The sequence below is a fragment of the Capsicum annuum genome, chromosome 8 (assembly GCF_002878395.1).
Source record: "Capsicum annuum cultivar UCD-10X-F1 chromosome 8, UCD10Xv1.1, whole genome shotgun sequence".
NCBI lineage: Eukaryota > Viridiplantae > Streptophyta > Magnoliopsida > Solanales > Solanaceae > Capsicum > Capsicum annuum.
The window spans coordinates 147,806,102-147,822,241 of NC_061118.1; the positions used below are offsets into that span (position 1 = coordinate 147,806,102).

Consider the following 16,140-nt stretch of genomic DNA (forward strand, 5'->3'; position numbering starts at 1 on the left):
TGAGGTGTTGTGTAAAACCACATAACTTTGGCAATGTACAGGAGTTATTTTTGTTTTTGTAATCCTTTGCATCTTCTGGATGCTGAGTGTGATGATTACCTTTACTCTAATTTTTAAAAAATAACATTGACAATTCAGTAATAGCATTGCTCATCTGAAACTTCTTGTAAGAAGTATATTTTATATCCAATAGTATAAGCTCCAATTTTCACTTTATAGAGTTGGTAGGCCTGTGTAGTGAAACGGGAAAGTGGAAATTTGATAAATGGAGTAAATAGAAATAAGAAAAGCAGAACTAAGAAACTAAATTAAGATGTGTAAGTAAGAAAGATGCATCGGGCGTTTTCTAAGTAAGGTTTGGTCACTTGAATCTGCCCTGTGTGTTTTTTATGCTTTGAGTGTAAACCCAAATACTTTTTTTTTTTAACATGTATATCATTCAACTGAACTTCCAGTTTCAGGATGCTCTTAGGTCATGAAGAATCTGCTAGGTCCGTAGGTCCTTCATATATTGAATAGTTTGCCAATGCATATGTCAAATATTTTGGCAGTGCATGCTTCCTTTTCTTGTTCTAAAGTTAGTCTTCAGAAAGTTTTCTGATGAGCGCAAGCACCTTGGTCACTTTTCTAAGTATGGAAAGAAAGAGACCTTCCTTTTGTGGGAAGAATCGCTCAAAAGCATGGGATGGACATCAGGACATCCACAGCTGTGTCTTATCCACTCCCCCCAAAATCTCTACTCGTAATTTACTCCAAAAAAAGTATAAAAAATGGCATTTTGACCCCTTTATTAGTATTTCTTTGTCAAGGAAGAATGACAAGTATCAGCAAGGGATAAGACAAAGTAATAACAGAAGGGAGAAAGGAAAAGAACAAAAGAAGACAGAAAAGGGTGAAAAACAGAAGGGAGAGCGAAGAGCTAGTGCATAAACCGGTGCATACAACTCCGAAAATAATAATTAACAAAATGAAGTAATGTTGGTTAGCACTTAACATCAAAAGGTATAAATTAGAATAAGATGGATAGGATTTAGGCCATGAGAAGTCCATAAAATTGAGTGAATGAGGGAAAGGTAGCAAACTAATAAGAAAAAATTAAAGTAATAGGATAAAAAAACTTTTCTTTTTCATCTTATCAGAACAATTAAGGGACCTTTTTCCTCCCAGGGGAGCATATCTAATGTGCTAAGTATCGGTCTTAAATTGTAGAAATTATTTGGCATCTCTTTAAATATCAAAGGGACTATGAACTTGGAAGTTTAACTTACCTTATTGGGAAAAAGAAGGATCTTAAAAGTGAAGGGTCAAAGTAAAGCCCAGGTAAGAATCAAAGATAAACACAATGTCTTCCTGAGAATAAATTGGGACAAGAGTAACCTCAAGTGTTGAGGGTAGTATTGTATTACATTAAGGGGAAGGAGACTTGAAAAGTTTAAGAAACTAACATTTGCATTACAGTTGAGAGTGTAACAAAGAAATTTAAACTAAATTGATAAATTGTCCAACAGAAAGATAGTTTGCTAAACTCCTGCAAAACTATATTTTAAATCGCAAACAGTATAGAAAAGAGGAAATATGAGATATATTTTAGATTGGGTTTTTAACAAGTGAGATATCTGTTAGGGAAGGTAATGCAATTCGGTTTTATTTCTTCAATGATATTTGGAAGTGCTATGAAATGTGTGACTTCTGCACTTGTTCGTAGAAGAATAATCATGCTCCAGCATACAATGGTCTACCAATTAGACGCAGGGTAATGTCAAGAGGTAGAAGAAACTCTTTTATTGCTGTAAGAAACTCTTTTATTGCTGTTCTTTACCACTAGCCTTGTATGATATCACAGGTAAATGGTTGAAGGCTTGTATGTGTATGCTCTTTATGTGTATGCTCTTTCATTGGACAAGCTGTTGACCTTCTATGTGATCTTACTTTTTCCCAATGATTTGTTGGTATAAGAACATTGCTTTCCATGTAATGAGTACATTGTCTATATACAAAATACATGGAGAGAAGTTTTTCGTCTTGTAGGGTAGACCGTGCTATTTTGTCTCTCTCCTGCTCACTCTTGTAATGTTATTCTATACTGTGAACAATCTGTCAGTATCTAGCCAGTGAGGCATAAAAGTGCTTGACCGGAATGTTATAGCTTGGAACTGCGTTGGAGAGGTTTCAATTTTATTTTGATTTTAGGGGCCATTTGATTGGGAAACTAGTTATCCTTGGACTAACTATCCTGGAATTAGCTATCCCGGGATTAGTTATTCCACCCTCAAGAAGGGATAAAAATAACTCTACAATCCTGGGATAGCTAATCTCGGGATGAGTTTTCCCATGCATTTTATCCCAATCAAACATGGGATAAACTCATTCTAAAATTAATCCCGGGATTCTTATCCTTTATCCCTCCTACCAAACGACCCCTTGGTGTTAACTGACTATGATGCATTATAGAATGGTTTGATGTTTTCTAAGATTTCTAGTCGTTGAATAAGGTAAACGAAATCTAGACGAACTAATACATGAACACCTGCATGGCTGAATCTGTAACGCTACATAGTTTGTCATCATTTTTGGTGTTTGACATAGACTCTCTTTGGTAATAAATATTGTTCTCACCAGGCGTAAATCAAAATCATTTCAGCTGGAAGCATTATTTTAGTGGTGTTGTTCTAATCATTGTTTACAATTGCTGTCATTTAATTCCCATCCCATTGTCTCTTGATTCCGTGTTTGACAACTTTATGTTAGGTTTATGATGTAACCTCATTTTTGGATGATCATCCTGGAGGAGATGAAGTCTTGCTAACTGCCACAGGTAAGATTAAAATCTTGGTATCGGATCGCTTTTTGTGAACTGGACTTAGATATGATACATGTAATTGTGTATGATATATAGGCAAGGATGCAACAGATGATTTTGAAGATGTTGGTCACAGTGATGATGCAAGAGAGTTGATGAATAAGTACTTTATTGGTGAAATTGTCAGTTCCACTCTTCCTGTGGAACCCAAATATACCCCGCCAACCCAAGCGACACGAGTCGCTGGAGAACAGGGTTCAGGAAATTTATGGAAGATATTGCAATTCTTGTTACCTTTGTTGATATTGGGTGGAGCACTTGCCTTCCGTTCCTTTTACCAGAAAGAATAGAGATCAACTGTCGTATTTCAAGCTGCGATGGGTAATACAGCCTTCTCTGGTGCAGCTTGTAATTTCATTTGTTGTGTTCGAGTCTTAAAACTAGTGCCCTATTCAGCTTATGAGCATTTGCTACCTTTGTTGGATCCCCTACTGGGATGTTAAAATGTTGTTAGCCCTGTTTGGTGTCTCTGTTGGTAATGTTGTCTGTTAGAATAAAAGTTCTATGGTATAGACGGATGGTGGAACAGGCAATTGGTTCTTCCTTGATTGGCATCATTTGCCTTATTCTCTCTATTAAAACTTTTTGTACTACAAACTCCTGGCTAGTTTGCTCAGTTTAGGGTATACTAAGTCAACATGGTGTGATATTGCCTACTTGAAATTAAACTCACATGATCCACCCCCACCCCTCCCACAGAAAGTCTCACGGATTTCTCGGTTGGTGGGACTGGGAAGGAGCGCACTTCCAATATTCCCCTTCCTACGCCGCTGTGTTTCCTGGACCATTTCTTTTAGTACTTCGACTTGAAGTGATAGCTTTTAGTAAAAACACTTCTCGATAGTTATAAAGATTAGAGAGCTTTTGGAAGCTGAGGAACTGATCGAAGTGGGGTTGGTTTTGCTGCTTTACCTCAACTCTTTTACCCCATAAAGAGATTGAAAAGAAAGGGTTTATGTTAATATATATACTTGGGTTTTTTTCACAATCAACTGGCATTTTATTAATCACCAAGTAGCTGTACAAAAACAAGGGTATACCAACATCGTGGCATCCCTTCATAGTTAACCTTCAATCCACAAGATCCAGTCTAAAACAGGTACCCTATAAAGAACTAACTACATCAAAATGAGCTCTATTCTTCCCAACAATACATTTATGTTCTCTCTCCTGTATATTCGCCTTGTGTTGGAAAATCCGTGAGTTCCGGTTCTCTCCCCAAACTTCACACTCCACAACAGCAAGACAAGCTTTTAAGTAGGACTCCAAAAACAAATGCTCCAGTGTCTCAGGATGCATGTTGCAGAGCACACAACTAGCATCAATGCCGATAACCTGACTAATCAAAGTTTTCTTGATCCTCATCCTCTCCAGTAGTGCAAGCTATAATATGATAACATGTCTAAAACAAGCTACATCATGGCAAACAAGACCTTGCAAGGAACAGTTATAAGCCTTTTTGATATGAAAATTACCATCCATGAAGCCATTATAATACCCTTTTGTTCATTTAATTATAGATGTTATTTCTGTAAGCGTCATCTAAGTGAAAACTTCTAAACCATTGAGACTATCATGCATTTTTTTTTTAACCTTTTCGAAAATACTACTTGTAAATTAATGGAAAATCAATTGCAACACTTGAGAGAAAAAAAAATTAAAAAATTAAAAAATTATAATCAGTCGAAACAAAAGGACATGCATGCAGAGAAAGGTCCATTAAACATGTGTCATCACTCATCAATATTAATAGTCCCAAAGTGTTTAGGGGCAGATGATCAATCAACATCACTCCCTGTGATACAAAAAGATAAAAACACCGACGCATACAGGTAAGTAGTAACAGTAACTTGAAATGAAGTGACTTCACCCTGAATCTGCTGAAATCTATCCACCTGTCCTTATTGGAATCTTTTCAGATTTTTGTCCTCAACAATTCCAAAACACATTTTTTTATTCCAGAACGAACACATTTTTCAGTTTTCTCCTCATATGGTTATGCACAACTTCTTCTTTTCCCCTTTAAAACCATTTTTTTCTATAGGTAAACTATGTACTATATCTTTAGTTCCAATTTAAGTGTCTAATTAATTTAATTGGATATGAGACTTTTGAATCGTGCAATCTTAAATTAATGATGAGTGTACTCCTTTAAATTTTGAGATTTTAAACTTGTCATATACTAATATATAGAAAAGAAAAGTAAGACACTTGAATTGAGAGAAAGTATTTTTTTTTTTTCCTCTCATGGAAACTAGATAGCAACTTGCTTATTCTTCAGTGTTGAAGGCTAGCTAACTCCCCACCTTTTACAGTTATAATGTATTATTAAGGTAATATCCCTTTCCCCTCCCAATTTAATATAAAAAATTAAAGAAAACTCTTTTAAGTCATTCAAATGATATTTTCTTTCTCATCAAAATTTCTGATGAAAAAACAGTGAACATGTGGTGCATTACACTGATCATGTGGCTTGTTCTGTGACTATGATCAGACATGTCTTTAAAACAGTTGAAGAGACACTAATTGTCATACACTGTTATATGACAATCAAATGAATGTGACACATTTTGCTATACTAAAAAAAAAAAAAATTCACTTTAAAAAAAAAGAAAAGAAATTCTTCCAGCAACTTGTTTAATTAGAAAGTGCTAGGGACATGCTAGTATATATGAATAGGTATAATCTATATAAACCTATTGCCTTGTTTGAAAATAAACTAGTATAAAAAATTCCAACCAAACAAAAAGAGTTCAATTTTTGCATCCAAAGTAAGCATGATTTAAGGTCTAGTACTAGGAATATCCTTTTCCTTAATTAACATGAATATAATCGACATTGGACTTCGTATAGTCATCAGTCACGCCTTAAAATTATATGTGTTTCTTGATTACTTTGAATCCTCAACAACCTTTTAAAATATAGAGAAAATTATATTCTTTGAATTGACATTAAATATAACATTTGTATCAAGTGGTACAAAATCAAGTTGTTGATTCGATATTACAGCTTGTTCCTTATCCAAACACTGGATAATCCTACATTAATTTGTTGATTAGTGTTTTGATGATTTCATTTTGGATGTCTCCATCAATATAATGTTCATAAATTAACACCCTCCCATCAAGTTGTGGAAGTAAGATGTAAAGCATAAACATGGGGCGACATAAAAAATATAAATTAATGTCCCCAACTAAACTAGGTGAATCCCAGGTTTTCCCACAACTTGCAAGAATGTCCACCACATTGTTTGCCTCTTGCATTGGCTGATATTTAAGTATTTTTATTCTGTGTTGTAAACAAATAAAAACTGAGAAAATGGCCAAAACCCTTCATCAATCGAATGGGTAGTGGATTTGCTTAAGGAAGAAAAAAAAGCATTCATCGATCAAAAGGCATAATTGGTGAAATAAACTCTCCCTTTACTAAGTCATTTGTTGTTTATTTCTTCCCTTCATCATTCTTGATCATTATAATACAGCATATGAGTAGCAATACTGTTTGTTTCATTTGTTTCTTTGTTTCGATATGATTGATACTTGTTGGCCCTTTATGGAAACAACAATTCGACATAAAAGATTGTTATTCTAAACATGTGCCACGATGCAAAATTAACGATATATAGGTCCAGTTTCACATCATGACTAGTTGATGTTAGGTATGATTATCAAGAATAGGGATGAACTCGGAATTTAAACTTGATTGATTCAATTTTTTAAATTGTACCGCTATATTCATTACAATACTTTTTGGTGACTTTTACTTATATCTAATAGTTTTTGTATTAAAAATAATGGATTCAGTTACGCCCGTAATTTATTAGCTATATCCGCCATTGGTCATGTGCGTGATGTACATCTAAGACTAATTGCAAAGACTACTCCCTACTTTCATATTACCCGAATTTTGTTGATTTGGCCCGCTCATTACGAAAATGTTCATTAAAGGTTTGTTTTACTGAACTAACATTGTTAATGATACGTTCATACTTTTAAAATTGATTACTATTATTATAGGCAGTTATTTGAAGAGTGATGGGAAAAAAATGATAAAACTCTTCTAATTTGCTAAAATTGACAAAGAAATGGAGGTGAGTCCTACAAGTGGGACTGGTTGACGATAGAGCCTGATGTACATTTACAAATTAAAATTCATTAATTAGTCCGAGGATGCTAGCAAGTTGGCAACATGAATAATTTCCATAAGACAATTTTCTTGGAATACATTAAACAGAAACAACATCATACTCAATGATTTTGAAAACTAGCCTAATAGTCATGGTCATTAGCAGTATACTATATGATATTTGTTCTAGCGGTGGACTTGTCCTAGGAAAGCAATGTAGAGACAATCGAAAACATTTGGACCAGTTGCATTATACATTATTAACAATCATTAATTTAAATTTTAGCTTAACTAGAAGTATCAACACCAACAAATAGCCTTTTTTGGTTTTTTCAAATCATCACCAGTTCAATAACAGCTAACTGCTGACGATGTGTGGTTAATTTTGTAGCATATATATGCCAAGTTGACACGACAATTAGTCATTTAATTTGTTGCAGGTTTGAAGGTTTTCAGTGATGTCACTAATTTTTAAAATTATAATTACTAGTTAACTCTAGAATAGTATTCCCAAATCCAATACAGAGTCAACTTTAAAAAGATTCCTTTGAAAATATTTTCCAATTTTTACATGTTTGATTGGTCAAAATATTTTAAAAATATTCTCAGTTAGAAGATAAGTTTTTAATAATGAAAAGGCAAAATGATTTTCATAATGAAAGTGGAAAAAAAAGTTCATTCATTGTAACATTTCCATATATTCTTCACACACCTCATCTTCACCTTCATGTCACATCCCTGTATAGATTATATACCAATATTTATAAGATAATATCTTTTAGTTACATATTAAAAAAAAAAAAAAATCTACTTATTTTCCTAAAAGATATATTTCTAAAAAAAACATTTCCCGTCTCTAAGCACATCCTTTGTCTTTAAGTACTACTAATTTGATTCTTTGGCTCGAAAATTAGTTCTATTTTCAATATGAATTTCAAACTATAACTTCTCATATATTGATTTCTCTATAAATATTCCAAAAAAGATACTGATAATCAAGGCCGTCTTAATAAAATTAGTGGCCTAAAACCAAATTTTAATATGAGACCTTAAATATATGTACGTAGCAAAAATATAATCAATAATTTAGAGTTATGTTATTATTCTTAGGTACTACTTTTTTTAGTGTAGTATTCTTAGAAGACATTTAGCATTTAACTTCACATAATTTTATTATTTATAAAAGTAAGGACTAATTTTAACTAATAAGATGTTAATCATTTGTTTGTCGTGCATTACCTTGAATATTATTGTGAAAACTTTATTTACTACTATGATGATTTGATAAAAAGCTTTAAAATATTTTTAATAAAATGTAGACAATTCTTCTTTCCTTTTTATTTAATTTAAATTTTTTATCTTTTATATTTTAGAATCTTTAATATTATTTTAAGTGAAATTAAAATCATAAAATTCATATTAAATTTTTTGGGGTCTCAAAATTTTAAAGGCTTCGCTTTACTAGCCTTACCCTAGGCCTAGAGTCACCCCTGCTGATAATCCAAATCGTTAATTATCGCATTAGCTTTTCCATTTCCTTGAAGCAAAGTGTGGATCAAGATTTATATTGTATGACTTTCAAAAAGAAAGTTGTAACAATTATTTTGAAAGGAAAAGAGTACCGTCTTGCATACCCTGTCAATTATCAATTACTCACCTCTCTATGTGAATATTTATGAATATATTCAATAATCCAATGACTTAAATATTTATGTTTCTTTAAGTATATATTTCTTTGTTTCTTTAAGGAAATTATTTCCAAAATGAAAGAGAAATACGTGGCTCAGAGACGTTGATTGGGTAATAGGGTCATCATGATGCAGCCCTTGGATCATCAGATGAAGGCCCATATTAGAAATGCACAACATATACCCTACAATTATATTTCTTTATTGGCTTAACATATAACCAACCCCTTAAATTTATTCGGATATCTCATTTAAGCACACTTGAACACCACAATTTCTAATAAAGTATTTCTATTAGACACTTGTAGGTTAAATTTTTATTTTATTTTTTTGAATTTGTTCTCATTCGTCTATTAAGTAATTAAGTTAATCACATAAATTGTGTCAACGTATTTTAATTATATGTGTTTGGCTCAATAAGCCATAATACACCTAGACATTTTTACTTGAAGTTGACGCGTATGATTAAAGGAGAAGATACATATATTTATATGATTAACTTAAATATCTAATAGACAAATTAAAATACACGCAAAAAAAAAACGAAAATACACGCAAAAAAAAAAAAATGAAAATTTTGAATCGAAAGTGAAATATTTTGTTAAGAATTGAGGTGTTAATTTAGAACATGACTTGTTTAAATTTCTAAATAGAATATCCTTACGAGTTTAAAGTGATCACTTTGTATTAAACCTTCTTTATCCACTACAAATGCACAAAACAAATGTCCAACCAACAAAGAGATGGTAATGAAGGACCTTTCCATCTAGCCTTAGAAATTATTTTAGTAGAAATTGTTTTAATTTATAAGTGGGATTTCTTAATATGAATTCCAGTAATAAATTAGCACTGAAATTAGTAGATTATACATAGAGAAACCCCACCCCCCACCCTACCCAAAGAAAAAAAGAAACAGAAAAAATGAGTCCACATATTTATTCAACGCATAATAAGTAATGCACATTTGGAATCCTCAAATTATTGTATTATGCCAAAACTAGAACGACATGAAAAGGACGCACAGGCCAATATTTTATCCTATGTTTTTATATATACGAAGATTCTCATTAATAATTAAAGAGAAAAAAGACTTGGAGTGCTTGTCATGCTTCTTGTAACGGTGGTATACAATAATCGTATGTCACATTTTGTATTGACAATGTTAGCATGATTTGCGTTCAAAGGTTTTATTTAAGTACGAAATGTAGTAGCATTTTGATTTTCAAACATAGCGAAATATATTGTAGCCATGCGCATAATAATAGTGAAATACATTATATTTACATAATAATAGTAAAATACATTACATTCACGTTCGTAATAAGTGTATACAATATTTTTGTAGGAGGATAAACTCTACATGCATTCGCTGTCTCAGGTAATTTTTCTTTTTCCTAAATGGACACCTGACTTTAATAAGCATCCAACTAGTTTAAAATATAGCACATGCTAGTATGCTACAGTACAACTGACGATATTTTAATTGTATGAAGATTATAAATACGTTATATCATGCAAGGTACATAAAATATATGTTGTCTGATGTGAAACTTATGTTTAATTTAAACATATCATTTGTACATTCAAAGTCAAATGAACTCTCGAAATATCGAATACAAATACTATAAATCAAAACATTAGAAATTTTTATAGAGAAGAGGTTTAAGAAATAAAGAAGAAGAAGAAGAAAAAAACTCCTATTTTGCCGTGTTCATTTTCTGAATTTTTAATTGCAATTACTGGGTGTACGTCTTGGTCTGACCCTAACGGTAAGTGGGTTGACCATTTCACAAGAAAGCCTCAAAACCTCAGATAAGTCAACAGGCCCGTTATTATCAATGGGCCCAAAACGGAATTCATGTAAAAGCGTTGCGACCCAAAACGTGACCGTAGTCAGGCCCAATGTTTTGCCGGGGCAAGTCCTCCTACCCGACCCAAATGGTGCAAGCCTCAAATCGGATCCGAACACCGAGAAGTCCGACCCGTTAATGAACCTTTCGGGCATGAATTCAAGTGGGTCCGACCAAACATCCGGATCTCTAGTGATGGCCCACATGTTAACCATAGCGGTGGTCCCAGCCGGCACGTGATACCCATCCACGGTTGTATCTGTTATTGCAAGACGGGCCCACGAGAGCAGTGGGCCCGGAGGGTGTAACCTTAGTACTTCTTTTATTACCGCGGATAGATATATCATTTCCGATACATCAGACTCCGTCGCAGCTCGCGATCCGCCGACGACCCGATCCAACTCAGTTTGGACCTTTGATTGAACCTGAGGATGAAGTACCATCCTTGCTAATATCCACTCAATTAATACAGCAACCGTATCAGTGCCCCTGAATATCATTTCCTGAAATTACCATAGTACAAAAGCGTGTTACATTAAATTGAAAATTTCAATTTCAAATGTCAGTCTCATCTTTTAAGTGCATTTTTTTGTGGCATTTGATTTTTATGCCCGCGTGTATGTGCAAGTACAATAAGATAATGATATTATCTCTTTTAAGTGCTATGACGAATAGCTTCTACACAGCTTCTTTTTATTCTTTTTAAAGCTGACATTTTATTAGCCATTCTATTTTGTTTCTATTATTAAAAGGAGTTAAATGAAAAAGAAAAGGCAACTAGGTCCACGTAAGAAAGGAGATAAATATAAAAGTGGTTGCTTTTAGAACGAGTGCGATTATTAAATCAAAAAATTGACCCTGAATATATACTCACAAGCGGGGATACCATGGTAGAATTTTAAAAAAGAATGAAATTTACGAGAAAAACGACTCAGTTCATAAAGATACTACTGACTGCATAGAAAATTTTAAACAAAGTTTGAACTTTGAATTAGTAAACTACGAAAAATGATGACTAATTAATGAAGCATGATTGTTAAATTTATAAGCCATTAGCCATCGTGACATAAAACTTACAACTATTTTTATGCTAACATATCATTAGAAGATAAAGAGTTAGCAACTGAGAAGCTATTTTTTATTAGCGACAGATTAGCAGCAAATTCATAACTTAATTTATATATCAAATTGAACTGGTTAGTTATGGTTGTTAGTTGTTGGTGCTATAATATAATGCTTACCCAAAGAACAGCGATCATGTCGGAATCTGATAATCTTTCAGAACCTTGAAGAGAGAGCAAGACATGCACAAAATCAGGTTCAACATCAGCACCTGATTGCGCCCTGTGTTCGGTTATGATCCTGCTAACAAACTTATTCACTTTAGGCACCAACCTAGAGCACCTGAGCCGTATTTTCTGTGGATCAAACTCAGCTAGTAAAGGCAAGTGATCAGACCAATTCAGCATGCCCAAAAGCTCATAACCTTCATCAACCAATTTTCCAAGCTCCGCTGTTTCTGAATTACAAGATTCAAGACTATACATCCTCCCGAAAACAGAACACATCATGTTGTTTAAAGAAGCCAATTTCAAGGCGTCCCTAACTTTGACAACATCACGTCCGCCTAATTTGAACATTGTAACCATCTGTTTAGCAATTTGGGATCGTTGTGCTTCCGAGGCTTTAATTTGCTTGGGACAGAACAAGTGAGTAGCAGCAATTTTTCGAAGCGTTCGCCAGTAGACACCGTAAGGGGCGAAACCAATTGCTCTGTTGAACATTAGGCTATATGCTGATTCTTTTACAGGACGATCAGCGAAAACTGAACTGTTCAGTATCTCTTTAGCTACGTCTGGATTACACGTGACGATAACTCTGGTTTCGCCTAGGCTTAAGGACATGAGACGTTTGGCTTGGCAAGATTCGGCTATTGCTGCTATTTTGCGGTGTGCTAGACCAGCCATGATGTTCATGCTTCCTATGATCGGAAATCCTCTAGGACCAGGTATGTTGTTGTTGTTATTATTATTATTATTATTATGAAATAAAGCTAAACAGGAATTTTTCCTCCATTTATATTTTCCCCAAGCAGGGCCACCAGGGTGAGACCAGTAAACGATGTTCATGACTAGCCAGAGGAGAAGAAAAAAGAGAATAAAGCATAAAGAGCTTATGGAGGTGAAAGATTTGCATTTTGAAGCTAATGCAAAAACCCAAAGGCTTTCTATGTCGGTTCTCATTTTTATTTGCAATGTGTTGTTTAGGGTTTCTGAGGAAAATTTTGATAGGATAGGCAGAGTATTGCGAGAAGTAGAAAAGAGTGATAGAGAGCAAGAGTGAGAAAGGTGTTGTATTTGGTTTTGCGGCATAAAAGAAGAGACTTTACATGCTTTATATAGGGGAAGAATGGGACATACTTGGGAATAATTAGGACAGTATGACTAGAACCATGCTAGTTCTGGAATAAATCAAAAGATTGTGGATTATTTTATTAAATATAAAATCAAACTCTATATGACAATTTTTTTAAAAAATAGATTAATAAATACGTATGTTGGTATGTCACTTAAATTGAAACGAAAAGTACTAATTTTACTCTACATTTTATCCGCATCGTAGTGTGTGATTAGAGTAATTATTAATACTAATTAGAAACAATAATGAGTAATTAGATTTATAAAAAGGTGTATGTTGACATAGTTGGATTGACACACGATTGCATGACGAAGGTTTAATGAACAAGATACGAAGGCGCGTGTGACACGCTCCAATAACAATAGTTTGCGTGCTATCTTGCTAAACAGGATTAATTAAATAGTGATGGTCCGAAATTAAGTTAACAGTATTCGGGATTTGGGAATTATTATTTATTTAGGTCAATCTCCCCCTGAGGTCTCACCTGTGTCGGTACTATTCAGCAATCTATATATAAACCCCTCTAATTTTTTAAATCTAATTTATGTACCTTGGATATTTAACCAAGGTCTGCCTGATTTGTGCAACCTATTAATCTTTTATATGAATGATTGGGACGTTAATTTATTATGATAAACTAGTCTATTCCATGAGCTTTTGATTGACTAATTTTCAACTCCAATTCCAATCATTTGGCTATTTGGGTTGAAGCTGCTTAAGTTTACTTTTTAAGTAATTTATATGATATTTTTCAAATAACCAACCATAGTATAATTAAGAGGCTTTGTCTGTTTAATTTTTGTTAACTTCGGATATTTGATTGTGTATAATATTTGTCAATTTCCGAAACAACTTTGTCGGACATAGTATGTAACCTTGTAACCACAACTAAGAGTGGAAGTAACAAGAGATCATTCGGTAGATTATTTAATCGAATAAAATAGTTTTGGCTAATGTAAGTAGAAATAATTCATGACTTAATCCCATTGCGTACAGACAGACGTGATAGCTAGTGGCATATTTGCGGGATATGCCTTCCACAATTGTTTGATGAATCAGTAAAGCTATTTTAATGTGAGATTGTTTCTCCTGTCTGATTATGTATTTCACTGTCTAATTTATCAAGTAGTACAAAATAGTACGATAAGCTTATTAAATTAATACCTTCTTATTTTAATTCATGAAAAAGTATTTTACATAGCACGGAGATTAAAATAAAAAATTTGCAAAAATTATGATGTAAAAATATTGATTTTATATGCTGCAATAAATTAGCTGACTAATAAAACAAAAATTCTATATTATAGAAGAGCTCGTTTCGACCGGCTCTTTTTTATTTATCATTTTATCTTTAATTATTCCATAATTTACTATATTACACCTAATTAATTATTATAAGTCATTTATATATTAAAATTAATAATATTTTTTATTATATTACACCTAATTAATTATTATAAGTCATTTATATATTAGAATTAATAATATTTTTAAAGCTGGTTTCGACTAGTTCTTTATTATTTACCATTTTATTCTTAATTACTCCGTAATTTGCTATATTATCTCTAATTAATTATTATAAGTCATTTATATATTAGAATTAATAATATTTTTTATTAAATTACACCTAATTAATTATTATAAGTCATTTATATATTAGAATTAATAATATTTAATTAAAAAATTAGATATTTATGATGTTTGTTTCAGTTGCTTTAACAGTGATTTTACTATATCATTCCTAATTAATTATTATAACTCATTTATGTATTAAAAATTAATAATATTTAATTAAAAAATCAGTTGCTTCATCATTTATGTATTAAAAATTTAATAATATTTAATTCAAAAAAATAGATTACTATATTAACCCCTATCATTTACTATATTATCCCTAATTGCTCCGTAGTTTATTATATTATTCCTAATTAATTATTATAAGTCATTTATATATTAGAATTAATAATATTTTTTATTATATTATCCCTAATTAATTATTATAAGTCAACCACCTCCTCATTTGCTATATTACCTCTATCATTTACTATATTACACCCTAATTGCTTCATGATTTACTATATTATCCCTAATTAATTATTACAACTCATTTATATATTAGAATTAATAATATTTTTTATTATATTACACCTAATTAATTATTATAAGTTATTTATATATTAGAATTAATAATATTTAATTACAAAAGTAGATATTTATGACGTTTGTTTCAGCTGCTTTAACGGTGATTTTACTATATCATTCCTAATTAATTACTATAAGTCGTTTATGTCTTAAAAATTTAATAATATTTAATTAAAAATAGATTACTATAATACCCCTATCATTTACTATATTACCCTTAATTGCTTTGTAATTTACTATATTATCCCTAATTAATTATTATAAGTCATTTATATATTAGAATTAGTAATATTTAATTAAAAATAGATGACATGTCTGTCTATATTACCCCTAATTGCTCTGTAATTTACCATACTACCCCTAATTAATTGTTATAATCCATTTATATATTAGAATTAATAATATTTTTTTACTATATTACCCCTAATTAATTATTATAAGTCATTTGGTTTCGACCATTGCTTCGTCATTTACTATTTTACCCCTAATTGCTCCATGATTTACTATATTACCCTTTATTAATTTTATAAGTCATTGATATATTAGAATTAAAAATATATTTTTATTATATTACCCCTAATTAATTATTATAAGTCATTTATCCATTAAAATTAATAATATTTAATTAAAAAATAGATATTTATAACGTTTTTTTCAACTGCTTTAACCATGATTTTACTATATCATCCCTAATTAATTATTATAAGTCATTTAATTATTAAAAAATTAATAATATTTAATTAAAAAATAGATGACATGTCTGCCTATATTACCCCTAATTGCTTCATGATTTACTATATTATCCTTAATTATTTATTATAAGTCATTTATATATTAGAATTAATAATATTTTTTTACTATATTACCCTTAATTAATTGTTATAAGTCATTTATATATTAGAATTAATATTATTTAATTTTAAAAATAGATATTTATGACGTTTGTTTCAGCTGCTTTAACCGTGATTTTACTATATCATCCCTAATTAATTATTATAAGTCATTTATTTATTAAAAAATTAATAATATTTAATTAAAAAATAGATGACATGTCTGC

At 31.5% G+C, this 16,140-nt stretch overlaps 2 protein-coding genes across 2 annotated transcripts; one reads left to right on the forward strand and one right to left on the reverse strand.

The window, feature by feature from the left end:
- Positions 1-2,748: 2,748 nt before the first annotated feature.
- LOC107839335 (cytochrome b5) lies at positions 2,749-3,457 on the forward strand (the record flags this gene model as incomplete). The annotated part of the gene is given in 2 exon segments (XM_047394529.1): positions 2,749-2,815; positions 2,897-3,457. Coding segments are annotated over 2 exon segments (321 nt in total), but the record flags the coding sequence as incomplete, so codon positions are not given.
- Positions 3,458-10,161: 6,704 nt separating this feature from the next.
- Positions 10,162-12,904, reverse strand: LOC107839334 (cytochrome P450 78A3). The gene is made up of 2 exons (XM_016682769.2): positions 11,765-12,904; positions 10,162-11,026 (listed from the first exon to the last, which is right to left on the reverse strand). Exons 1-2 carry the CDS (start codon positions 12,893-12,895, stop codon positions 10,400-10,402), a joined length of 1,758 nt encoding a protein of 585 aa, XP_016538255.2. The 5' UTR covers positions 12,896-12,904; the 3' UTR covers positions 10,162-10,399.
- Positions 12,905-16,140: the final 3,236 nt, after the last annotated feature.